Source organism: Gymnoscopelus microlampas, assembly GCF_963454915.1.
Source record: "Gymnoscopelus microlampas genome assembly, chromosome: 9".
In the NCBI taxonomy this organism is placed as follows: domain Eukaryota; kingdom Metazoa; phylum Chordata; class Actinopteri; order Myctophiformes; family Myctophidae; genus Gymnoscopelus; species Gymnoscopelus microlampas.
In genome coordinates, this window is record NC_139946.1 from 21,264,295 (window position 1) to 21,292,288 (window position 27,994).

At 39.5% G+C, this 27,994-nt stretch overlaps 1 protein-coding gene across 1 annotated transcript; it reads right to left on the minus strand.

Moving 5' to 3' along the window:
- Positions 1-1,213: 1,213 nt before the first annotated feature.
- adgrl4 (adhesion G protein-coupled receptor L4) lies at positions 1,214-17,424 on the minus strand. The gene is made up of 16 exons (XM_084066673.1): positions 17,342-17,424; positions 16,544-16,693; positions 12,633-12,782; positions 10,802-10,951; positions 9,784-9,854; positions 8,790-8,969; positions 7,964-8,147; positions 7,678-7,794; positions 7,132-7,331; positions 5,541-5,720; positions 4,758-4,961; positions 3,951-4,171; positions 3,633-3,699; positions 3,415-3,506; positions 2,876-3,044; positions 1,214-1,690 (listed from the first exon to the last, which is right to left on the minus strand). The coding sequence occupies exons 1-16, from the start codon at positions 17,385-17,387 to the stop codon at positions 1,628-1,630; spliced, it is 2,244 nt and encodes a 747-aa protein (XP_083922799.1). The 5' UTR covers positions 17,388-17,424; the 3' UTR covers positions 1,214-1,627.
- Positions 17,425-27,994: the final 10,570 nt, after the last annotated feature.

The window sequence follows — 27,994 nt, forward strand, 5'->3', positions numbered from 1 at the left end:
ATGTGAATTTATGGATAGATGGAGTTTTAATAGACTTTATTTTAAGTATGTGTGTGTGTGAAGGGATTACTTTATTTTGTATGTTTATATATACATATATCTTTATATGTATTGACTTGACATCATAACGTTTAGATTTCTATCTGGGCAGAGGTCTTGATGTAATCCAATTACTTAATTTGTAGTTACCTATTTTTAATTATTTTTACTGTGGGTCAAAGCTAGTGCCTGATATTTATTCCTGTGAATCCTTGCTGGATGTGGCCACCAGGTTACCCTGAGATTCTTTCTCTATGTGAAATAGTGTAGTGTTTGGCGGTGCAACACTTACACATTACAAAAAAATACAGAAAATAGCAACTCTGTAATTTGGCTATTTTCAGAATTACTGTGCTGCAATGTTGTATAATGAAGTATAAAATAGGCCTTAAATAATTAATCAGACTAATCAATTTATGTAGTAAATTATAAAAACTCAGTTATTTTGTGTCAATTTGTTGATGAATAAATACGTATATAAACACACTTTTCTATTATTCGATTAATCAAATATAATCGATATAATTATTGCTAATCAAATAATTGATAGTTGCAGACCTAGTACATTGTAGGCATGGGTGCAGGTACAGCTAGAGAACATAGTTGGCTTAGTTTTATCATGCACTTATAAGTCACTTTGGGTAAGCGAGTCTGCTAAATGGCTAAATTGTTATAGTATTTTTGCAGCTGGTTAAATGGAGATAAATGACTCCTATTAGTAAATATAATAATTATGGTTCTAGAGACATTTATTCATAGTAGGAACATAGGTATGAAGTCCAATTTCTCGGTTCCTGGGATCAAGCTATCAATGTAGCCATGGTGTTCCTCTCTGTGTCCAGTAGATGGGGCTGTTTGCCTTTATAAAGGTTTGTGATCCCAAATGAGCTCATGTATTTCATATGGTGAAAGATGAATTACTGTAGTGGTCCTCTTTCAAGGAAGGTTAAAAATGCACCACAAGGGCACGGTCACACTGAAGTTTAATTCTACCTATGAGGGCGGATTCTGCCAATGCTTTTCAATGGGAACAGAGCATGTTTTTGCAGAAATCCGCAAATGGCAACAAACCGCTCCGTTCCCATTGAAAAGCATTGGCAGAATCCGCCCTCATAGGAAGACTTAAACTTCGGTGTGACCGTGCCCTAAAATGACAAATGGCAAATGTTTTGTCCACGTTTTATTTAAATAATTTAGAATTTAATTTTACAAACAAAGAATCAACAAGTAGCAATGAAATGGGCTGGATGAAAAAACTGAAATGCAATGCAGATAATTGCAAGGTAATTTTACATCCCAAAAATATACAAGAAAAAATTATTTTGTATTTTGAAAATGTCTTGTATCACAAAGCAATGGAAAAATAGTTAAACATTACATTTTGATAAAATTGTGTATAGAAAGGCAGCTTTTGACAACAACAATAACATTTAATATTACCAGTGCTACATAAAATTGCTAATTAGAAATCTTTATTTTTTTTTTATCTCTTCAGCTGTACGATGTGTTGAGATGCAGGAGATAAAGATTATTGCAAAGCTGTTGACTATTGTGCAGTGGAGGGTGAAGGGGCTTTGATTGCTTCAGTTCATCTTAGGCATTCAAAACAACACGGCACGTTCTTGAAAAGCCTGTAATACTCCTCTTGAATCTGGAAAGACACATGGGAGAAGAAAGATAAATGCCGAGTTTTTCCAATTCCAATTTATGCACAGAACCTCAAAAACGGTAATCAGCCTGTTTCCCCAAACTGTCGCTGCCCTGCTCAACAATGATTAGAATGGAATTCTTGGATATTTCATAGTAAAGTATGTTTCCCCTTAAAGGTAGGGCTACAGATAAGGGACAGTTTCAGACAATTTCAGATATTTAACAATGGAAATTACTTAAAATGAGAAAAGTTCTCCATAACTGCTGAAAAAGCAGCTGTCTGGGACGGGTATTAATAATCATGACATCATGAGTGGAGGAAGTCGCTAGTATAGTACTTGTACTTGATATAATATTGTCCTGTAAATGTACATTTTAATTGTATCGCATTCAAAACAGCTATGCTCTGGAAACCTCTTTCTTCATGGCATAATGAGTTTCAGTAGAATTTAAACAGGTACCATGGTATTAACATGCTGTAGTGTGTGATTATGGAGGGTCAGAATAGTGTGTGCCGGTGCGACTCGCGAGTGGCCTTTTATTTTCTCCCAAAAATGTCTACACTGTATGCACAGGCTTGGGGTTGGCACTGACAGTGACTGTACTGTATGTGAGTCTGATAGAATGTGCCGTAAAACATCAAATCGCGGATATATTTATATATATATATATATATATATATATATATATATATATATATATATATATATATATATTTTTTTTTATTTTTTTTATTTTTTATTTAAATATATATATATTTTTAAAACGTACTACATATTATTTTTCATTTAGTTTAAATGCTCAAGTATTAGGATGGTGGGAGATAACGACGATCTTTGGCAGGCTTTTATTGTTAGCTTCTTTATATGAGGTTTAACAACATGCAAATAAATATATCTTTTCAACAATTTAGTGTATGATACATATACAGCTTACAAATGGTTGCACTTTCATAGTCGCACTTTCGGTTGCACTTTCATAGTACAGTCCATCATGGCACAGTCCATCAGACCCATCAAACCCCACACACAATATATGGGGGGAATTGGCATAATGACTAAATTGCACAGTAAAATGCATTTATAATGTTCTTAAACAATCGATAGTTGCATCCCTAGTTCAGGTCAATGTCAGAAAAACAAAACAAAGTAATGATGACCCATCATTAGAGAGTAGGCTTGTTTACCTTTCTGGACAAGACACAGAGGAAGATGAAGATGAACATTCCCTGGAAGGCGTTGGTGATGGTGAACAGATAGGCGGTGAGAGTGGTCTCATGTAGGATGTGCAGCACGCCAAACGTCCAGGTGGCCCCCAGCACGAACAGAAGGGCCAGGGCACCGCGGGCACATGACCTGGTGGTCACCATGTGCTACAGGTCATTATTCTGACTTCAAAACAGTCTGGGTTGCATGATGAAAGTGTCTTTCTTCTAAAGCAACAAATGACTAACGACTAATTTGATATTAAGTACATGCTTCCAAGATGATGCTATAATCTAGCAGATAATGAATTTAATTCTTCAGATATGCCTTTGACCTGCTGTACTCTACCTTGACTTTAGTATATTATGGGTAGATGTTAAATTGTCCTTTGTGAAGCAGCAAAGAGATATGGTAATTAATGCAAGCAGTTAAAATAATGCCCTAATAATAATACTTCAAAACATCGATCTGGACTCTTGACATTATGATCTCCTTTCATACAACAAACACTCAGGCCTACCTGATGTTTTCATAGTGGCTGATCTCTGGTTTCTTCACAGCAGTATGACGGTAAACTTTGTAAATAATTACTCCAAAAGCCAATAGATTAACCTGAGTAGAGGATGAAGCAAAACAAATCATGACGCAGAAATTCAAATGACTCATTCTCTTTGAAGCAATCCGTTCCTGATTAATTCTATAAATGTTTTAGTATTCAACCGAGGCTTCTGATCTCACCAGAATTATCAAACATGCAGGCCCAATGAAACTCCATATGAAGTTGTTTTCTGTGCTCAGCCAACATCTGCAATACAAAAAAAACAAAAAAACATCACACATTGATTGACAGAGGATGTCGCAACACAGAAAGTTTAAAAGTTTAAAAATATTGTAGGGATTGGATTTCCACCTTGACTAAAATACTGTATGCTGGTTTAGATTTTTACACCATTGTACCTGGAATGGATCCAGAGATAATAAGCTTTAGAGAACTAACCGCTGATATAGAACATCTCGACCGAACATCTTTAATAACTAAAAAAAAAATCTACCTACACTTTATTGGTACCATAATACTTGGAGCCTAGTGTCGCTGAGATGGCCACCACCACTGCCGGGCTTCCATAGCCGAAGATGTAAAAGTTACGATGCAGGAAGCCTTTATTATAGATGACGCCGACCACTATCAAGTACAGATGGATCCCCTCGATGCACATCCAGGCAAAGGCCGCCAGGAAGAAATAATGGAGCAGCCCGGCAATTATTGAGCAGAAAAGCTGAAAAAAGAGAGAGAGAGAGAGAGAGAGAGAGAGAATTAAGGCAAGAGTGGATCAGTAAGCCAAGTTTAAGAAGTCCATATGTCAGAATAATTACCGTTGCAGTTTATGTAAGCCTACATCTGTTTTTTGTGTTTGTTTGTTAATGTGTGTAATCTATGTTGATGTGTTGGATGTGTATTTTGCAATTACTGTACGGTTTGAAATTATATCATAGTCTGAGAGAGAGTGAGAGAGAGAGAGAGAGAGAGAGAGAGAGAGAGAGAGAGAGATGGGGAAAAAAGGTCTTTATCTCGCCATGCTGCCAGGAGACAGTCCGACCACTATGAAATATTACAACAAGGCAAGGATGACTGACCGCATAAGTAATCAAATGCAGAGGAGATGGCCCAGTACAGCATGCGCACGCGCACACACACACACACACACACACACACACACACACACACACACACACACACACACACACACACACACACACACACACACACACACACACACACACACACACACACACACGTACGATCGCACTCTTACTTTCCCCATAGTCACAACCTGTGTTCTGGAAACGCTCGGCTGAACTTACTTTATGGGTGTTCCAGTTTATCCCGACCAGGAAGATGAACTCGGCCATGAAGAGGCTGCAGCAGAGGTTCTTGTGGATGGTGGTCCTGGTGCTCTGGATCTCACTGAAGAACCAGAAGGTGAAGATGCACATAGACAGGCAGATGATGGAAATGATCATCCCCAGCTGGGTGATCTTTGTCAGGACGTCGCTGTCTGCCACAAACTGAGAGCACAAGCAGTGGAGGAAGTACTTAATGTTTTAGCTGCACTGAAAGTAGAAATGCCGATGTATAAAAAATACTCTGTTTCAAATAAAAGGCCTGCATTCAAAATATGATTTAAGTAAAAGTAGAAAAGTATTGGCATCAAAATATAAGTTTCTACAATCTAAGAATGCATCGCAACACAAAGTTATGACTGGGTTTAGAAGTATTACTAGTTACTAGTATACTTTTAAGTGACTTTGGTAGTTTTCTTTGTTTGGTTCAAACTTAGTTTATTGACACAAAACAAAGTGATAAAACACCAATAAGACGAAGAAAAATAGAAACTCGAAAGATAGGTAAGAAACCAACTATTCGTGCAAGCCCAAGGGGCTTCTAAAGCCTGATTTATACTTAGTTGCGTGCCGGTGTCGGGTGCGCAACTAAGTATAAATTATGCATTAAACAGCCAACCTTTTTAAACAAATAAAAACTAAGAAACAAACAAGACAAATCAAGATGATAGGCAACCACCTACTACTATTATAGCCTCAGTGAAAACAGAGCAACCATAACATTTCTAAAACATGGCCACTTACATTGGCCCGTCCCGAGGACATTAGGATGACAAAGTGTGTGAGGTGATTGCAGGAGCATGTGGTAGCAGTGCTGTTGGCCTGAACTCGCTCACAGCCTTGAGTGGCCCAGTGACCCTGAAGGCTGGTGGGATCATACTTCCAGAAGGCACACGTTGTCATGTCAGCCTTGGCGTGTACAGCCTTTGTGGGGATAGAGAATGAATGAGAAAGCCTTCATTAGTTTTGCAATTTTAACTGTGCTAAATACATTAAACCTGTTGGACCTAATCTTACTTAGGGTTTTGATTGTTTAAGAAGGATCTTGAAGCATACTCAATAAAGAGATGTCTGCTTTGTTTAGTTGAGATCCTTGTACAGTAGACATGGCCCTTGATACCTCAGGCATTGCTGCAGTTGGACTAGTTAAAGAGAAAGAATATACAGTTCGCACACTGCAGGTCACCCAAAGCACATTTAATGCACCATAGAAATGTCACTTTTTTCTATGGTGCATTACATTATATGATACAGGAGCCCTGCAGTTTGTAAACTATGTATTATTTCTCTTATGGACTATATACATTCTGTTCAGCATCCTGTGTGTTTCTTTTCTTTTGGGATGTGTGTGCCCACTTTTACAGTATAGTGCTATTTGAATAGTTTAATTTCAGAAGTTCCAGTTTTTAACCTTGTGTGTAACTTCCAGCTCTGCCCGACCACCTGCGTAATTAAAGGAATCCTGGTCCAGCTTTGGCCCATTAGATCATTCATGATGACTCAGCTTAACAATGGGGAACATTTAATAAGTTATTCAATTAGCAACAATACCCCTGCAAAGCTAAGACCCCAGGGGTCCGATAAGGAATAGATTTTCATTTTACTGTACAGTTCATTACTCTATTATGATCTCTAATTAAAATACACACATTTTAGTGCAAAATATTCCTCTTTCGTTCAACTTTTACTTGTCTGGGGACTGCAGATGCCAAAGCTATTTCAGAATCCCAGTATGGGATAACAAAGTCGTTTCTCCAGAGTAAAGAGTGAGCAGTGATGGCTCCGGATTGACACAGATAGCTGTCAACAGGATACGTGACAGAGTTTTCATGGAGTTCCAAACTTGGTTGGATGTTATGAGCAGTACAAGATAAAATGCTTTTCAAATTACATCATACAGCACATAATAATATTAGGATTGGGTTAAAGCAGCGGAGAAGAGAAGAGACACGCTCCTTTTCTTTTAGCTTACATAAAATGTTAACGTACAGAGGTAGCAGTTGCAAAAGTCCCATGAAAGTTACTGCAGACTTTCTTGATTGTTACACAGTAGGCGCAAATAAGTGCATTGTAAGAGAAAACCCTAATGTCTCTCAACGGACTAGTCAAGAGACCATCCCCTTCTAATTGATGACAGCTGAAAAAGAGAGCAAAACTTGATTTCTTTCCTACCCGTACAATTTCTCATGGGGTTGAAGCAAAACTACACTGTTAGCTCAGCAAGCATGCGGCAAAAAAGTGGACTCTAGCAGTAAGTTATGTACATCGCTGTACAGGGAGCGTGGAGATGAAAAATCGATGTAGTCAGCCCTGAGTGCTATGTATAAAACCTCACCTCGTTGTGTCTCAGAGTGAAGGTAATGTGGTCAAGCTGGTACACGTCAGTGGGTTTGATGGCTGCTGCAATGACCTGGGAGTTGACAGTGATTTCCCCTGTCGCAGCAGAGCGCGAGTAGTCAGTCACACCTGGGTCAGTGCCTGGAGTCAGGATGTCACCGATGCTGTCATATCTCACAAACACCACCGACACGCTCTCTGACGGACAGGAGGAGGGGAAGGAGATATGACACAGGGGATGTAACTTTTTTTTTGTCATTTTATCAAACTTTTTATTTGTCAGACATTGTGAGAGCTTAGAGAAACTGAGCTTCATCTACCGTATCCTATCTGTCAATCTATCCATCTACTCTATACTGTACATCTACCTCTCCACAGTATCTATATATCTATTCATTATGACTCTATTCACAGTATCTAGATCTATCTGTTACATTGTGTCTTTGTCTACAGTATCCATATTAATATATGTGTTTAGTACAGTGTCTGTTTGTCTGTCTGTCTGTCTGTCTGTCTAGCCATCCAGCTATTTTTTAATTATTACCATTTCCAGCTTCCTCCGTTGTAGACTTTGGAGTTATATTTATATGATCTCCTCCCATGGAGACGGACAGCGTAGGCTTCAGCGTCTGCTGAACATCAAAGGTGAAGAGCTTCAATTCTGTGGGTGGGTGGGGATGGAGAGGGGGGGTGGCGATGACAGGATATGAAAAATGATAATCATCCAAAACGCACATATCGCCACATTCGGAGAGGGCAACATCAGAAATAGCAATTTAATATCACCCGAACGCCAGTGAGAACTGTCCGCACGAATGACGATCTCTCACCCATTTCGCTGGCTTTGATCTGCAGCTCGGTGGGAGTTTTGTAGCTGCTGGCCAGAACCAGGGCACTCTCCTCCACTGTGTGCAGGAGCTTGGTGATGGTGTGATCCCGTTGCTCTGCTTTCATCCTGTTCCAGGCCACCAGCTCATCCTTCTCCACCAAGTTGTTCACAGCGCTCACAAGTTTCTGTCGAAAACAAAAAGATAAGATAAAATGCTCTCTCTGAATAAATAGCCATACAATTAGCATCTCAGTCGATTGCATAGAGCAGTGAATAGCCACAAGTGTATTCCTACAATCTTTAGCTAGTGTATGCATGTGTACGGATTGAAACAAATTAGCTGATAGACATCATTTTTTTCTAAAACAAATAAGAATAAAGCCAGGAATATCCATAACTAGCTCCCTATAGTTATTACAATCAGTGGTGGGCGAAAACGTGTGTGTGTGTGTGTGTGGCAATACCACAATGTAGAAATACTGTTACAAGTAAAAGTCCTGTATTCAAAGCTTAACTTGAGTAAATATACAAAGGTATTGGAAACAAATTGTTGTACTTAAATGCGGTACTTGAGTAAATGTACTCCACTGACTAAAATGTTTTGCATAGCAATGTATAGAACACATTTTTAAAACAAAACTTTATGGAAATGATCAGCACTTCAGAACACATCTTTGACCAATCAGAGAGCTAGGCTGAAACTTCTCAATGTGTAATCATATTTGATGCATGGTAATCCTAAACCTTAAATCAAAGTGTAATCACGGGCGAGGCAGCATTCCAAACGTCGCTGCATGTGACCAAGAACAGTAAACAAAAAAGATTACAGTCAGGGTCGAGTTGAGGATGAATGGTTTGGCGCCGAGATCCTTCCCCCCCAACCTCAACAGGGATGTGGACAGAGACAAGGCCTCCACGTATGAGATCACCTCCACCGAGGTCAGCGCGCCGGATGTCTGGTTGGCAATCTCCCCCAGCAGACTCTGGGGCTCCGTGATGGTGCTCATCTTCAAATCAAAGACAGGCAGTTTTGTTTTAATCAGCATCTACATATTTCTACCACGACTCAAGTTGTTCTTGTTCAAACCTCATTAAACCGGGCAGGTCATGAACTGCAAGAGCATGTCTTTTTTTTTAACAATGATCGCTTGGCAAAAGGCTACTTTTGCCCAGGGGACAAACATAAGGATGAATTAAATCTGAATAATGCAACAGACATGCAGACCTCCCCAAAGAGGAAGATGTGTATCGGCGTATAGGCACATGCTGGAGTAAAACTCTACAGATGTTGATGCATCAGAAAAAAAGGCAGCATTACTAAAAAGGAATTTAGCTTCTTTATAGTTTCCATCTGCTTTATAGTACATTATAGTACATCCTTTTTGTGGGATCCGCAAAGTTAAAGGAATTCTGTTCAGTGTTATGGCACAACATAATTCCTGCCAATAGAGGGCAGTGTCAGAATGTATATTTTCTTTTGTTTTGTTCTACCATGGTGTGCTCGCTCAAATACTGTAACACAGTGGTTCTCAAACATTTTCATGTCAGTGACCCCCACATTGATAGGTATTAAGTCGCGGACCCCCATTTGAAAATATTTTGTGCCATAAGAGAACATTTTTATTGTTATATTGTGTAGATGTAGTACACAATTCTACAACAGTCTATACTCAACTGTAGATGAGGAGATAACAGATCTGAATAGGGAAATTAAACTGTTCCACATTTAGCTGGGGACCCCCTGGAAGTGCCTCTAGGACTCCTGGGGGTCCCTGGACTCCACTTTGAGAACAACTGCTGTAACATAAGAGAGGTTCTCACATATGCAAGGGTTTTGTTGACAGTCTGTGTGACGCATCTGGCGCTGTCATGGCAGTTTATCTTGGGATGCTCTGGGAACAATGAAAACAAAAACAATTCATAAGAACGGATTCTTTGATATTTAGAAAATATATTTTTCGGAAATTCTACTGTGAAAAGGACATTGCAATGCTGGATTCCACTGATGCTGTCACTGCTGTCATTTCTGGATTCCACTGATAATCATATCTGTCATAGATTTAGGATTGCACCGTTTACCTAACATTGCGTCATGGGGCAAACCTTTCAGTTACCTGAGGGAGCGAGCGCGCATGCATGTGCGTGCGTGTGTGTGCGTGTGTGTGTGTGTGTGTGTGTGTGTGTGTGCGTATGAGTGAGTGAATAACAGTGATTACGTAAGCACCTATACAGATGCATGTGTGGGTGCTGGATACAGAAGGAGGGACAGAGAAATAGGGCGTGGCGTCTTATGACTAAAAGTATGACAAAGTAGGGCCGATGGACTTAAAATAAACGATACACAAAGTGTGTTTGTGTACTTCAACTGTATTAATATACTTTTGAGGGCCAAATGTCCTCACGAATATAGAATAATTTGACAAAGACATTTTGAGGACAATTTTCCTGGTCCTCACAAGAAAAATGGTTGTTCTATGCTCAAAATGATTTCGGGAGTATAGGCTTACAATTACGAAACGATTCAGGTTGGAGTTATGCCTGATTCATGCTTGCGTTGCTTTTGCTAAAATGGCAAAAGGCTTTCAAATGGAATTCATAAAATCACGGCCCTAAAATGTCGATGTCCTCACAAGTATAGTAATACAAAAGTGTGTGTGTGTGTGTGTGTGTGTGTGTGTGTGTGAGTGAGAGAGAGTGTGTGTTTGAGTGTGTACAGTACATCTGTATGTGTAGGTCATTATGTATCCAATATGCATGTGTATATGTTGCTGTGTGTGTTGTTTTGTGCATTTGTATGCTTAATTGAATGCATTCATGTACTGTACATGTGTGCACCCACCTTTACACCTTGCACCACTGTCGGGATGAAAGTACTTGGCGCCTGAACTGGGTAGGTAATCTCGTTGGCAGGTGCAATAGAAAGATCCCTTTGTGTTATGGCACTGAGAGAAAGACCCGCACACCTGTTCTTCTGTACATTCATCAATATCTGAAAGACACAGGTGAAGACATGCCATTTCAAAATGAGAAAACTGTTATAAGAAAGAAGTGACACTCGCTCTCACACAATGATCGATGCCAAACATTTAAAACAAATTAAAGCATTTTATATGGGATTAGTAACTTTAATCCTCTAGACCATGGGTCTTCAAGAGGCGGGCGGGCGCCAAATCTTTGTGATTGGAACTGTTTGATTGGAACTGTTTTTCTTTTAGAATCGCTATTCTGTGGGGAACATTAGCAGCGAATAGTCAATCTACAAGCTCACATAGGAACTTTTTTTTAAAATAATCCCTATTCTGAGGGGAACATTTTGAGGGTTTAAGTGGTTAACTGTCTGAAAATACACAATCCAACACAACACTACACAACGATAGAGCTGTCAAACAAGTCTATGAAGCTATCTATGAAATCTATTGAAAAGTTTAATCTGCCACACACTTTTATACAATATGTAGTCGGGGGGTCCCTGCTTCATCTCTTTCTCAGCTAAGGGGTCCTTGGCCTGAAAAACGTTCAAGACCCCTGCTCTAGACCTAGACTCTGCCATGTGTCTGGGGGGCACAGTTGTAAAGTTCCTGCCTACCACCATGGAGACTGGGATTAAGTTCCTCCACAGTGCCACCAGCTTGGCCGGGCGCTCCAACTTAACTCAGTTGGCCATATTTACGGGTGGGGAGTCAGCAGGGGAAAGCAATCTCTGTTGCTGCACTAGTGAATCCTACAGGTTGTTCAGCATGGGTGTGGAACTAAGGAGGTTGAACTGGGAGGAATAGCAGTGAAACTCCTCACTCTCAGGTGAAAAGAATTCAGCGGCTTGTAACTCCATGTGTACTGGAGGAGACATGTGGTCTCCATCAAGCGGGGGGGTTGGCAGAGACAGTGACTATACACATAGGGAGAATTGGCAACGATGAATTGGGGCAAAAAGGATTCCAAGTAGAACCTTGTAAATCGATCACTCTTACAGCTTTATATTACCTACTGTTCCTCTGCAGTGCACACTATTCAGTATGCTGCTCTGTCAAGTAAAATATGTACTAAGAGTTAACTTAATAGTACAGAAATGCCCCAAATTCCTTCAAACAATACTGTATGGGTATACAGTATTATGACGATGCCACCTAAACCTATACACAGTTGTGCCGTATTACTTAAATACGAGCTGTAACTGAAGACAGATGTCTAAATGCATATAATGATATACTGTATGTCTTCTTGCACTGTCTCGTGGACCTGTACATCTGATGTGTTGCTATGCCAGTACCATGTGTGTCACTACTGTTACTATACTGTACCACTGCAGTTGTCAACATATCTCTGCACCTTTGCCAACAAGTCAAAATCACACGAGCACTGGCCACGCACTCGTGGAGGTCATTTTAATGGACTTAAGTGTTACTAACATGAATATTCAATAATATGAATATAACGTAATACGTTTATATGTTAATCGTCTTTAAATAGAATCAAACATTCATAAATATCCCCATGCTCCTGTACTGTGCATGGTTTAAAAGACAAGTGGTGAGTCTTGGTAAAAGCTGTCATCATCCAATGTTGTTAACACTGTAAGGGCCTCTGGCAGCCAGAGACTTCTACGCTGCATGGCAGCACAGCGCATCGTTATCCAACAAATCAAGTGGTTCTGATTCTGATTGTGACATTACCGATGCATTCGGTGCCATCGTTGGGTAGGAACTCGTCGTCTCCTGTTGACGCGTGGCCAGGAACACAGGTACAGTGGTAGCTGCCAACCGTGTTAGTGCAGTTCCCCTTGTCCCCGCAGATATTTGTCACGTTCTGGCACTCGTTGTCATCTGTAGTAAGACGGGGCAGTGCAGAAGATAAACTGGGTTAGTTCTTAGGAGGAGAAAGCCATGTAGAAACAGCCTTCACATGAATAGTTTTCTTTCCAGAATGATATAACCCCAATTTGGAAATAAAATGATAACTATTCTTAAAAAGAAAAAAAACAGAATTTTTCTTTTCTTTTTGCCTTTGCTTTCTTGCTTTGCTTTATTTCGACAGGAAAGTAAGAGCAGAGAGGGGATATGATATGTACTGTAACGTGTTACAGCATACAGGGTTGTTGTCTTTTGTACCAACAACTTGAGAGATGGGGGTGCGACTCCTGTTTTGTTTTCGTTTTTATAACAATGGGTTGGCATCCTGGCACCTCAACTGATTTGTTCACATACCACGTATTGTTTCTGATACCCATACCAAAATCAAATCCCACCAGAGCCTTCTTCTCTTCTGTGTCCCATACAACGACTTGCTTTCAGTTTTTCAACTGTCTCAACATTAAACACAACATAAAACATTACATTACAGAATCAGAATCATTGTATTGTCAAATCACAGGTTTACAGGTGTAAAGAAGTGGGTGATTTTTTTTTGTTGCCATTTGTAGTTTGCAGGAAAAAAAGGGTGAGAGAGGGAAGGAGAGCAAGGAGAAAAGCATGGGAAAGAAACAGGTAAAAATAATAAAAACTTGATTAACGCCATAACCCTATACTTCGTTAATCGGGGTCTCCCAGGGTCAAGTTATTTTTATCCCACACCGAAAATAGACGATCTTTCAGATCGTCTTTTTTCTGCGATGGTTAGCCTGTTTTCGCCAAACGTTTGCCTATTATGACATGCCCAGTCAGAATAGGGACTCTAGAGTTCATGTGGTTAAGTAATCAAATTGATTTATATACAGTTTTAGGAGGGTAATCAGCTATCTGAACCCTGAATTACTTTTCTAAAGTAAACTTGCCATCCCTGCGTACATTGATCTTTCGTCAGTACATAACATGTTGGACTACATTCTACTGAAAGCCACTCTGAAGTATTGTTTGACAAAATGGACGGCACTCCAATACAATTCAGCTGTGTTATTCTGGTAATGGTCTCAAGTAACACTTAACTTTCTTCAGTGACAGATTAGAAGCGCTTTGATCTTGACTTGCATTTGGACTTTTGTTCTTATCCTGGCCTTAACTATGGCGTTCTGGCTTAGGCGTGTCTGGCTTCATTTTACATTTTGGAATTGTTCAGTTGTTTGTCATTGTTTGTTTTATATGAGCTGAAAGCACACACACAAAAAAACAATGTTTGTTGCGGATGTTGCCTTTTGCTCCAATCAGCGTTTGGGAAGTTTAATAGTCATTTGGGAACTGCTGCTCTAGTTTCATTTTGAATGCACCTTCATTTTCCAAGTTACTGGAAGTGACCTGCTAAAACTTTCCACTGTTGTGTTGTGTTCTCTTGTCCCGGTATGATGGACACCGTGCTCTTCCTCCCCGCTGCACCTTGTGTGCAAAGTCCATCCGGGAAGGGATTTCCTCTGCCCCCGGAATTGGAGGTGACAACAATATTCATCAGGGGAAGTAGCGTCTGACATTCCAGACCTTTGAACCCCTCGCTGTTGCACACAAACACAACACCTGCAGGAATTTCATAATATAAATGGATTGATGTTGTCCTTTCTATTCTTTTTTCTTAAGTGTAGACTTCACTGTGCTTTTGTAGTTCATTGCTTGGATGAAAGAGCTCTTAAGAGTGAGTGTTACCGATTGATCTACTTCAGACAGTCAGCTTCTGTCTTGGGGTAGGATATCAGAGCTATACAGTTTCCTGCTCTGGTTCTCAACGTCAGGTGCGGGGACCGCCAGCGGTCCAAATGGACACTTACGGATTTGTAACTCAAAATGCGTACAATGGGTTATCTCTGGGACCCCAAGCTATACTGTAAAATACCAAATGGACCCATAAGAGTCCATTTGGTTCCATTTATACACTCACAGCGTTACAGACCAGTAAGGGTCCATTTGGACCCCCTGGTGGTCCCTGGACCGGACATTGAGAACCAGTGGTTTACTCTACATTTGTTTGTTTTCAATAGCAACCTTTTTAATAAGGCACTTGCTGCTTTATGGCCTGAAACATTGGTAATGTAGCATCAAATAACACACAGTGCAATATTTTAATTTAAATTGTAATTGCTTAATTTGAAGGTCTGTACTTAATTATTGTAAAATAATTCAATTCATTTTTGAAACTTGGGGGAAATGACGACTTATGGGAAGGTCATTCATCTCTAATTTAATAACACCATTTTGTTTAGAAATCAGCGGCTGTGCTGTTTATATTACTGACAGTTTGATTTACATTTGGGCCCTTGAAATATGTGAACCCCTTCATGATTGTGATCGGGGTCAGGAAATATAAAAAAAAGGTTCCAGGAATTCTAAGCCAAAACCGGACAGAAACATAACAAAGAGTAACAATGCTGGCTGAAAGACAAAGTGAAATATAGTTGACCCACCGCTGTGAAGATAAAGAAAGGGGTATTCTACACTGTAATGTTTTCTCTTTGATTAACGCATGCGCGTTGAGTTTTTGGAGCCAACATCTTGTCATCAAACAGTAAAAAAAAAGTGCGAGTCCGGCTAGTTTTGTGGTCACAATTAATGACAAAGTACCACCACAGAACAAATCATGTCCCCAAGAAACTATGCACACAAGATGACATGAAGTAGAAAAAAATTTAGTTGGAAGAAAAATGTTGTCTGAAGTTACATTAATATGTACATGAACAGGATCGTGTGAAGCAGAACGAGAAATGTGAAATTAATCAAGTTTTGCTATACATAAAATTATATTGTAGCCTACACTTGAAAAAAACCCAAGAGATCTCTAGTCCTTGTTTTGTTAATTCCTTTGCGGTCAAATTGCTTAATCCAGTTAGAATTCTGTGTATACAGGGAGATGATTCACCATAGCTTGCACAGTGTACACACTAGTGTTCAAAGCAACATCTCAGTAGCTCATATCCAATTAACATTGTAAAAAGGTTTTGAGGCAAACGCACACAGAGGAACGACTGATTTGTGTTGCCACAACAACCGTAGAAAATTGGTTTATCTTGAAGTCTCCTGATGTGGGGTAGCTATAAAGCATATTCTGCCTTCTTATTCTTGAATTGCCTGCACCACATCTTTGTACTGCACAAGCCTAGAGCTTAGTTGTTTACAAACTTCTATTTCATATAGAAAACATTTTGCCTTCCTGGTTCCTACTGGCCATAAACATACAATGATAACAAATTCAAACAAGCTCATTATAATATCTAACAATTTATTTTACAGTAACCTTATCACAGTGTGTTATCACCAGGATTTGTTTTGGGGGAAACACAGCTCTGGAATACTTGCAACGCATGCATTAAGAATACTCAATGCACAAGATACTTTAAACAATACATGGCATATATTTTAATGCCTTTCAGTGTAAAGTTGCTTACTGAAATAAGGCCATTCTAAAATGTAGCCTATTATTACTAGGGCCGGGACTTTATTACCCTTTTCTCTATGGCAATCACAAGGTTCCTTTTTCCTTTTTACATTACAACTTTAACTTTTTTGCATGTATGAGCAACTCTGAATATTTGTGTCATGGAAGCTGTGCTAAAATATTATATGTCGATATAGGCTCCCACAAAAAAGAAGGCCAGTGTGCTTTACAAAATATATGTATAGAAAACAGCAAACTCATTAATTCAAAAAAGTATATTAATATTTATGCTCACCATTGCAGAAGGTGGTTCCATCCCCGGTGTATCCATGGTTACAGAGGCAGGCATCGTTTGATCCATTCAGGGCCTTGCATGTAGCAAGCGGATGGCACGAGTCACAAATGTCATAGAAGCTGCATGGGTCCACCAGACTGGAGAGCCATGCTTGGTGAACAAAAGTGCGTTTGTCATTACAAAACATGTTTTAACCCATTAAGACCTGAGGCGGATTCTACAAATGTCTTCTAAATCCTAAGAGTTTTCTGAAAAATGTATGTTGCTATATCAGTGGTGCTCAGACCTTTTCATGTCAAGCACCCCCAAAATTATATGTACTACCCCCATCTGAAAATATCTAGTTCCAGGGACCCCTGTTCTCTTAAAAAATGTATAAATTCAAAGATTTGCACAAATGTTCAAGATTTTACAAAAATAGCAGATCTACAAGCTCATAGCACGGCATGAAGTGACGCGCTATGAGCTTGTTTGTGAATGTATTTATTTTCCATTTTTTTATCTTTTAACCTATTGAGAATCCAACCCTGAGAATGTTACTGACATGCTCTGTACATTAAGCTGTAGGCCTATATAGGTATAATTTTAGAATATGTCTCGATCACAATAAAAAGCGAATTTCGATCATCCATAGCACAAAGGCACATCAGTCCCGTTCACACAAAAAAAAGACATTACAGTTAACGTGGAAAATGCTAAAGCAACGACGTGTACTTGTTAGGCTATAGGAGGCCTGGCATACTACAAGTATAGCTGTTGTACAGTTAGTATGAGAGGCTGACGGATAAGCTGACTTACCTGTTAATAATACAAGTTTCATCTGGGACTTGAGTAAAGACTCCATACTTTCGCTGGGACAGGATTTTACTTTTAGCAGTGGCTGTGGGGGCTGGCTGGTGACGTGGGCCGTTTCCTTGCATCAGGTTTCCTGTTTCCCTAAACCTGGCCCTTCCTGTCCTGAACTTTAATCAGCTTTCACAAACAAAAAGGCCAGTGCACACGCCACCGTCCCGACCCACAATGGACACAAAAAGAAAAAAGAGAAAGTTGCTGTATGAGGTTTTCTCCATATTTTGCTCGCACAAGACATACTGTAAGTGGAGACGGGAGTTCATGTTGAGCTCTTTTACATTGTTGACATAGTGACTCCAGCGGCCATTTTGCACTGCCCCTGTATTATTGTTCTCAGCTGAACGTGTACAGTAGCTAAGTAAACATTGGCCAAATCAGTCCTCGGTGACTTCACTGAAGGACGACTCCCTCCCTTCCTCAAGGACTGTACACAAAGCCGCACATATTCCTGTGTGTGTGTGTGTGTGTGTTTGCGCGTGTGTGCGTGCGTGTCTCTTTCTCTCTCAGTGGCCATCTTAAACTCTCTTCAAAGGAGATGCGTCCGCCGTCCATGTTTTTAATCCTTCCAGGAATCTTTTCAGCACATTCATCAGGCTAATAATGATGGGGATTTGCGGTCTAACCAGTTAATTAAAGGCCTAATGCGGTTTATGTATTGGAACATTTGATAGATGTGGGCTCCCTAGGGATTTGCATCATTTAATGCTTTTGATAAGCTGCTGTCAGGGAGGCTGCCACAAAAGAGTGAATAATAGGGTGAAATATGGTGAAAAGTCAAGGTGTGTGTCAAGGTGTGAACTTGTTTTGACTCATAATGGCTATCATCACACTAGCAGCAAATATTCTAAAAAAAAAACACTTCAACGCTATACTTAATTGTACTTCAAATTGCAAGAATAGCCAATCTACAAGCTCACAAGGCATCGCATTTGAGTATGTAGATCGGCATTACATTAGCCTAATATTTCACCTCTTCATGTACATGCTGTCTTTCTGTGTCCTGATTCAATTCTTCACATCTGACCAATAACATACTGTGGTACAACCCTGAATAGATCATGTGCAATATTTCAAAGCTGTTGAAAAATTGTTCAAGTTACCATTGTTCACATTGCTGTGCCAGCACAATGCCCTAAAATGATAGTGTATTTCTTTCAGCATGACTGTGGTAATAGACCGATGTATAAAAAACGGCAATGTAAACCTTAGGATAAGGCCCTTTGTTGCTGTGAGTCCATACAGTGTGTGTCTTTGAAGATAAGCTGTAAAACAACATGGCTACTGGTTTTATTTTTGGTCATTTGACACCAGCCATGTAAAAATGAGTTCTCTGTGGAGGAAATGAGTGTGGGTGGGTAGCAACACTCTCATGGTGAAACACTGACTCACCAACAACAAAACGATGTGATAAGAACAATGAACCAGCAATTTAGATGGCAGAATGCCTGTTCTTCTATCTTAACTTCCACTGCCAGTTTAAAAGCCAGCTAATGGCACGTTTAAAGCCAGTTTCATTAAATTAGACTAAAATCTATTACTAAGTCTATAGGTCTCTATATTGATATTGACATTGTATTTACATTAATTGTATTCTTTGTTGTGAATTCACTGAATTGCACCAATGGTACTTTGTGCCACTGTGCACATTGCAGACATTTTCCTCATCACATCTTTTTAATGCTTGTGAATCATGAGGAGATTGTCACTCAATCCAAACTATGAACTTGTACATAGCAAACATTATCACAAGTTCTTGAATTCAGGTGTTTGCTAACTGTAACTGCCAGTTAAATTCACTCTTACAGACAGAATTCTACTTGATATTCACAATGATTGATATTCAGGTAAAACAAAATTAAACACTATCTGCAACTAGAATTGTTGCTTTTGAGATTGAATTTAATTGGTAGAGGCAGTTGGCAAATAGATGAATTCAAGAACTAGAAACAGTGACAAGAGTCATAAAAGAGAAGTAAGTATTCAGGTGTGACAGAGGTCTATTCATGCTGTCTCCCTCTGTTTGGCACACACAAACACATTCATCGATGAATGGCTCCACTCGGAAGATAAGTTCTTTGTTGTCTGTATCACAATCTGTGGAGGCAGATTGAATTGCTTAGGCAAGGCATTCACTGTTTATGTCTCAGAGAAAAGTGGCTGTCCTGGGAAAGTGTTTGGTGGTGGAAAAGCAAGCGACACATCTGAATGTCTCGCTTTGACACTCTGCTACAGTGAGGAAGGAAGGGATGTTGTCTAGAACAAACCTGGGCTGATTGCACCCTTCCTCCAATGCTTTTTGGACTCAGGAAATCAGAAATTTATTGAGAAATTCCTAAAGCTCTTACAGGAGCCTTGCTTGCTACACAATGACACTGTAAAAAAAAAAAAAAAAACACCTAGGCAAAAGAGGTCTCTTCAACTATGTCGAAGCAGTCTTGTGTAAATGTTTCCTCGTTTCCTATCCTCCCGCATGGATATGGAAATTTCGCCAGTCTGTGCAGCAGCAGTTTTGCATGGGCTTGTGCGTGAGCGAACTAAAGGTGATGTTTATACTATTCAGCTGGATATTGAGATTTGTGGTGTGTAGCACACGGGAGAAAACTATTTTGACACCTCTCTCACACATTTCTGCTTAGATGCTGGCCTTATGGTGAGCCAAACGAGAGGGCTGAACAGCGGGGCACAGATGGCAGCAATTGTCTCATGAACTTCTTAAATATTTCAGTGCAAGCTCTGGATTTAACAGACAAAGCAAGCACAGCGCTCAGGTTCAGATGAGCCAGCTGGCATATAACTGGGGGGGATTCTACAACATCATTATATACCCAAAATAGTGCCACCCATCTACTTTGACACCGCTGTGACACAACCCCCCCTGCTCCTAACTCAAAGGGGGAGAAGTCACCCTAAAACAGAAATACACGGCTGTCATTCCTGTGATCTTCGGCAGTTCGAATTATATTTATGCACATGAACGGCTGTTTTTCTCCCAACCAGTCAGTGTTTGAGGACAATGTATTAAAGTTTATTAATAGCATGCAACAAGGGATACTTTGTTAGTCATTTTTTTGTTAGTCATATTTTTAGAAGAAGGTCGATGCACATCAAAGGTTAGTGACAGGTGCGTAGGACAAACGGGAAGACCCAAATGTTCACAAAGGGATCTTTGATACAGTATCAAATATTATTAAATACAGAGTTTTATATATATATAAATATATATTTGCAAGTTCCAGACAGTGTGCGGGACCTATTTCTTTGATATGTGATATCAAAAATATCTTTGTGAGCAATGTTTTGTCATATTTGAAAATACTATTAGGTAATGGGTTACCCCCAGGCAGCATTGACTGATAGAAGTACATTTTGTAGTTCCACACTATATAAGTCCCTCATGTAACGTTTTTTCCATTTTGTGGTGCCACAGATAGAAAATCCATTCATTATTCCCATAGAGATTTATATTAATTATTTTAAGCCTGGAACCAAGCCATCCAGGCTCCTGATGAATCATGACCATAAAACAGTTGATTCTGTGTAAAAAATTTTTTTGAAAACCACAGAATTTATTAATAAATACTATATATTATATAATATCATTAAATATTCAAATATTTATTGACACAGAATCAAATGGTTTATGGTCATGATTGACCAGGAGCCCATGGCTTGGTTCCAGGCTTGAAATAATTTATATAAATATGTTTTGAAATCTCTATGGCAAAAATGAATGGGTTTTCTATCTGCGGAACCACGAAATGGCCGCCACTTATATGCCCTTTAACATGTGTCACATGTCACATATGGATGGCCATTCAGAAACGGAGCAAATATCCATAAACAGACAGAATTTGAGGTTAAATGCAAACGCTAGAGGGTGGCAGTTGCCATCCCCTGGGACCCCAAATGACTTCTCAGTACTGCATTGTGGATATTACAGAACTCCGACCCGGGCAGTGTGTTGACTGATACATTACATGCTGGTCAATTCCAGCACGACTCATGATGTATAACTGCTGCTGGCTATAAGTTTGTCTTCACCAGTGGGGGAAAGTAACCAAGTATATTTACTCGAGTAAAGGTACTTTTACTTTAGTCGAGTATTTCCATTTTTTTCAAGTAAATTACTAATCCCAATTCCCAATTCTTCTTCCACCACTGCTAATGAATATATGGTAGCAGACAATAAAACACATCTCTTTGTTTCATATGTAGATGGATGGACATGGATTGAGATGCACTCATCACTGTTCTAAAATCAGATTAATATGCAACAATTTGCATATTGCTTGCCATCCCCTAGGACCCCAAATGATTCCCCTGATTCTAACCCAGTACTGCTGCATTGATTTATTTATTTTTACTTCATACATATTATCAGTGATGGAAGAAGTACTCACATTTGTTAAGTACAAGTATCAATACTGCAATGTAAAAATACTCTGTTAAAAGTAAAAGTACAGGATTTAAAATGTACTTGAGTAAAAGTATAAAGGTATTGGCATCAAAGTATACTTAAAAGTAAATGTACTCATTATGTAGAATGTCCCATTCCAAAAGTTTTTAAATGTATAAAGATCATTTGAAAATAGCACATCTACAAGCTCACAACACGTCGCTTTGCGTTCTGTAATAATAATCAAAATCTACAATGTAACCAGTAACTAAAGTTTTCAAATAATTGTAGTGCAGTAAAAATACAATATTTGTATCGAGATGTAGTGGAGTAGAAGTAAAAAGTATTGAAAATTGGAAATACTCCAGTAAAGAAAAAAATCCTCAAAAGTGTACTCAAGTACAGTACTTGAGTAAATGTACTTTACACCACTGCATATACATCCCCCTGACCGGGGCAGTCTGCTGAGTGATACATTACATGCTGGTCAATTCCAGCACGACTCATGATGTATGCTGGCCATAAGTTTGTCTTCACCACCTGCGTCCTGCTCTGTCCCCCTGCTGGCCCTCACTGATGCTGTGACAAGAGCCAGCCAGTCGTTTCATGACCTGTTAACAGTGCTCAGGACTCAGGAGTCAGGGCAGGGCCCACTTCCTGTCACATCCACACAATGGGAGCAGAGCTCAGGGCCACGCTTTACTTTGTAGCGTGGAAGTGCGTGACGCAGCAGCCATATTTCATGTTGCCGTATCAAAGCCGTATCGTTCTGTGAAATTCACCCGATCATTAAGGCTTTTCCCATCCAAGGCTATATCCTCTGTGTCCGTGATGGACTGTTCCTGCACATTCTCAGAGGGAGACGCAATGCCACCGAAGTTAGTATCTGTAGATGATAGGGGTGCTACAATTAATCAAACAAATCAATGTAATTCATTACAAATAAATTAACAATAATGTAAAAAAAAATGTTTTACTCAAAACCGTTGTGCAATATAATATAAAATAGGGCTTAAAGGAGAGTGCCAGTCATTTTAGGTTGTATGTTTGATGTGTCACTCACCAACATACAAAGGAACGTTAAATATTTCCAGATCTGCCCCTGTTGTACATTCTGCAGACCCCTTACAGCGGCATAATGGGAGACGTGTGTAAGAGTGAAAATCGTCTATTATAACCGATGCAAAGTTGTTGTTTTTTCTACTACTGCTCATCGTGGCATCTCATGATACTCAAACATGCGCTGAATGTCGCGCATGAGCTACCGTTCGTGCAGAACGACATGACGCTGGTTGCTTGTTTCTCTCACAGAACCTGGCGTGTGTGAGAGAAACAAGCAACCAGCGTCATGTCGTTCTGCACAAACAATCAACGACACATCAAACACACAACCTAAAATGACCGGCACTCTCCTTTAATGCTTAATCAATTCATTGATATATACTTTTTTATGTTAAATAACACTGCTTTCGATTAATTGAAAAAGTAATCAATAGAATAATCACTACGGACATTTCTTCGTATAGTTTTTATTAGTTTTAGTGTTAGTATCAGTTTTATTTATTGCAATATGGAGTAGTCAGGGGCGAGATTCGAAAAGCTCTGAAAATAGTGAAAATAGTTCACAATGCATCACATTACGATGTGCTGTGAGCTTGTACATTGGCTATTTAAATAAAAAAAAGATACACTTGCTAGTGCTACATTACTAGAAACCAGGTTGATATGTTGTCATATGCCCCATTATTTGAATTAGTTCCCCAGTATATACTGGCATTGAATGTATGTCAGTGGAAACATGCAATAGACATCTGTCCTTTTGGCAGGATACTGTGAAAGTGAGTGTCGTCCATACGTTGCCACCCTGTGAAAGTGAGTGTCGTCCATACGTTGTTACCCTGTGAAAGTGAGTGTCGTCCATACATTGCCACCCTGTGGTTATATTTAGACACTGACTAAGCAGAGATTGAGCCAATACATTAATGTGCTCCACAGAGCAAGGTTATTATACTAAGCATGCAGAAGTAATTAAATAATATGGTGTGAATTGGCCGTGAAATTCTAAATTTATGATTATAATGCAGCAGACACATTATTAAACAAAGATGCATTATATTTTTTTACATGCTATATTTTTATACTGTACATTTTGCCTCGCAGCGAGGCTAGATTAATGACTCTTGCTCACGCTTATGACTCAGGCGCCTTTTTTGCTTTGAGGCTTTTTTTGTTCTTGGACTGCAACTTGGTTTCTCTCTGGCATCTCTTTAGAGGCCTGCTAAGGCAACTGCCATTAACATCTTTTTACTTTGGCTTTACTATATGCACTGTATCTGTCTTCTGTTTCATAAGCCATCTATCTATTCCTGCCGGCCGGCAGGCCATCTGGCCGTGTGTCTGTCTACGTACCTATCTAGGCTCTAAGGATGGTAGTGTGGGTATGTCTGCCTATCCAACACTTTGGTCTTTAACAAGATGTCACCATGACCTTACCTGTAGCGCCCCCCTCAGGACAGAACATCCACTTGCTAACTGTTTTTAAAGGCACTTAGTATATTTTTGTTACTTTCATTTAACTTCAAAGCTTGTGCTGTTGTTTAGAAAGTGTGTTTGTTAACCATTCGGTGTATAAATAGCATACAGCAGTGGTTCTCAAAGTGGGGTCCAGGGATCCCCAGGGGTCCTTGAGAGGATTCCAGGGGTTCCCCAGCAAAATTACAGTAGTTAATGACATCAAAATCAGTTTAACCACTATAGATCTATATACTTTTAGCTTTTTTTAAATAGCCGATCTACAAGCTCACAACGCATTGTGTGCTTGTAGATATCCTATTTTCAAAACATCTTGAAAAGATATTTTTGAAACATTTTAACAACACAAAGCATATTCATTTGGAGGTCCTTGACATGAAAAAAGTTTGAAAACCACACTAGCATACAGTGTACTCCCCCAATTCGACAATAAAATCATTATAAATGTTCCATTTGTAGCCCCTCCAGTGAGAGGATGTCGATCGGTTCAAAACCACTTTGGTCTGGTTGGGGTAAGCAGCAGCACAGCCTCTAGGGTCCGCTAACAGGGCTTTTAGACTCTCAGGGCCCTATTTTTGGGGGGCAGGCCGTTGGTGTGAGGCACGCAGCGGATCTGGGCAAACTGACAAGGCGTGGTACAGTGGCAGATTTTTCCTTGACTGCGTGTGTGTGGTATTTGGGGACTCGCCGTGATGTGATGTGAGAGGAGAGGTGCTGTAGGGAGTGTGTCGTTTGAAAATCAGCAGCACACTACAATTTTACAGTGAATGAGGATCTCCAGCATACAGCCATGCACTCGTCTATTGTGCTATTTCCGTCGATTTAGCTGCCGGAGGTGCGCCCACTTTATATACAGTGTGTTATGCTTGTCTGTTTCACTTTGATATGAATTCCTCAAGCTGGTAAAAATATTTTGGTACATTCTAACCCACATGTTGGCAACGTTTAAATGCATGTACCAAATATTTTGGTACATTCTAACCCACATGTGGCAACGTTTAAATGCATGTACCAAATATTTTGGTACATTCTAACCCACGTGTGGCAACGTTTACATGCATGTACCAAATATTTTGGTACATTCTAACCCACATGTGGCAACTTTTAAATGCATGAAGTGATGTGCTGTGAGCTTGTTTGTCTGCTATTTTTGAATAGCCAACGCAAAAATATAAAATGACACAGATGATTTCCCGTTTTTATTTGGTTAACTGAATTCCCCCCCAATATTGTAATCATCTGCTCTTCGTTGTTGTTGTTGTTGTTGATGATGACTCTGCTTCTCCCAAACAACCTTAGAAATTATGTTTCTACGTTTTTTCTTCCATGACACTGTAACCGTAGGCCAATGCACAAGAGTGCAGCACGCTTTTCTTAACCACCTAAACCCTATTCATTGACCGGAGTCCCCCAGGGGTCTATATTAGTCCCCCTACTTTGTTTCCTCTGCACCAAATCTCTTTGCAGAAAATAGCCGATCTACACACTCACGTGACATGTTGCGACGCGTTGTGAACTGAAAATGTTCTCCCCAGAATAGGGTTGCTGCTAGGGTTCATGTGGTTGAAAGTAATGAAAAGTGGACATTTGATTGGCCATGAATGAATTACACATCTTGCAGCTGCACCATGTGTACTCAACTTCCTATCAATTTTCCTGTCCTGAAAATGCCAAAGGTCCGTCGCCATGCCCCACCCACCACGCCGTTGACTGTGCTTTGAAGCCCTTTGTCTTGTTATAAGCAATTCTAAATAAAATGTCATAATATTTGCATCGTTTGTGTAGCCTAGGTGATCAACCAACCCAAATCAAAGGGATCTAATGCTAGGGAAGCAACAGTTAATTAAACAAATTGATTTCATCGATTATAAAAAAATATCGATAATCGATAACTTAATAAAATAATTGTTAATAATCTGTTTTGGGCATGTCATTCTAGGCGAAACGCTTCAAAACAATTTGCTTCAAAACAATAGTGAAAATAGCCGATCTACAAGCTCACAATGTGTCACATTGCGATGCATTGTGATCTTGTAGATCAGCTATTTTCAAAATGTTTGCACGACGCTATGCGACGACGTATAAAATAATCTTTGGTTGGTTAATATCTATCTATCTATCTATCTATCTATTGAGAGATATACACATAGGGTACTGTATATATATATATATAAATATACAGTGTATATATAATTATGATTATTTTCCAAATATTTTTGAAAACGTGCCTCTTGATTATTCGATTAATCAAAGAAGTTATTATAGAATAATAGCTAACAAGATAACGATGGATGGTTACAGGCTTTATACTGTAGCTTGCCCATTTCCATTTGGTAGACTGAGGTGCCTGAGGTTAGCGTAGCTTCTATTTGTCACATTTCCAGGGTCAGAAGGGTTTTCCTGAGGAGAGTATGACTGACTTTAGTAGCACACTTGAGACAGGTTTCTGCATTTTTTTAAAGTACGATCAGAGTTCCTGAGTGTGATTATGATGGAATGTTTTGGGAGAGGAATTGGGTCAGCCATCTTTGGTCTGGCTTATTTTAGAAATTCTTTTTTAAATGGTCCATGTCTTGTGCAGCTGACCAACTCACCAGACCAGAATAAAATGCTCAATTCTCAATGCTCAAGTTATTTGAAAGGTGGCCCAGAGTTCATATGGAGTAAATAAAAAGAAAAGTGGCATGAATTTTCATTACGGTGCATTTATTTGCTTGATGGCCCCTGTAACTGTTTGACAATGTCTGGTCCAAGTGACTGCACAGGACTTGACCTCAGTTTCTGAATGTTTAAAACGCCTTTTGCCTCACGTTTTACCCGAATAAAGATTTTAGATGTATACGGACTGTAAGTATTATATAGGCACAATATTATTTAACTGAAAAAGAAGTGTAGAAGTAAAATAGAGTTATTCAAGTCAGACTTTTGACCGGATTACAATATTGACAAATATTTAATTATGTTTAAATATGAATTGCCAGCTGTGTACGTATGAAAAAAACAGCCATTGCTCTGTGGCAACTCGAATCTGAAGCACAAAAAAAAAAAAAAAAGACCTGTGCGCAATTTACAAATGAATTTCCTTTTACGCTTCGATGCCTCATAAAAAGCATTTGTCCTGCGTGAGATTTATCACAGCTGAGTGATCTTATCCATATTCCACACATCTTTACATGACAATGTTTTCCCATTATTCTCAAACGGAGCACTCTCTCGCACATTTCCATGTTCTCAGGTGCAACAAGTGTTACTGATTGGCTCTCTCTTTGTCCCCTCGCTGTCAACCTCTTGTTAGGTCACCAACTGGAACTGAGTGGCAGCGGAAGCCGGCTGCGTCTGTTCCGACGGGAAAACGAGAACAAAAGGTTCCGTGCGGCTTTAGGCCTGATTTCGACTTGGTCGTACGACAGTGCCGCGCGCCGAAAACAGCAAACCTACAAGCGCACAATGCGTCGCTCGCTGTGATGTGTTGTGAGCTTGTAGGTCTGCTAGTTTCAGCCTGATGACAGTAGGATAAAGTATAAATTGCGCGTTAAACTTCCGGGCTTTACAGATTTGTGAAATATACATATTCATATAAATGTAGATGTTTTAGATCAAACTTGTCAAATAATAGTTTCATCCTGTTCCTTCAGTTGTGTGATCAACATTTTTTAATATTTATTCAATAT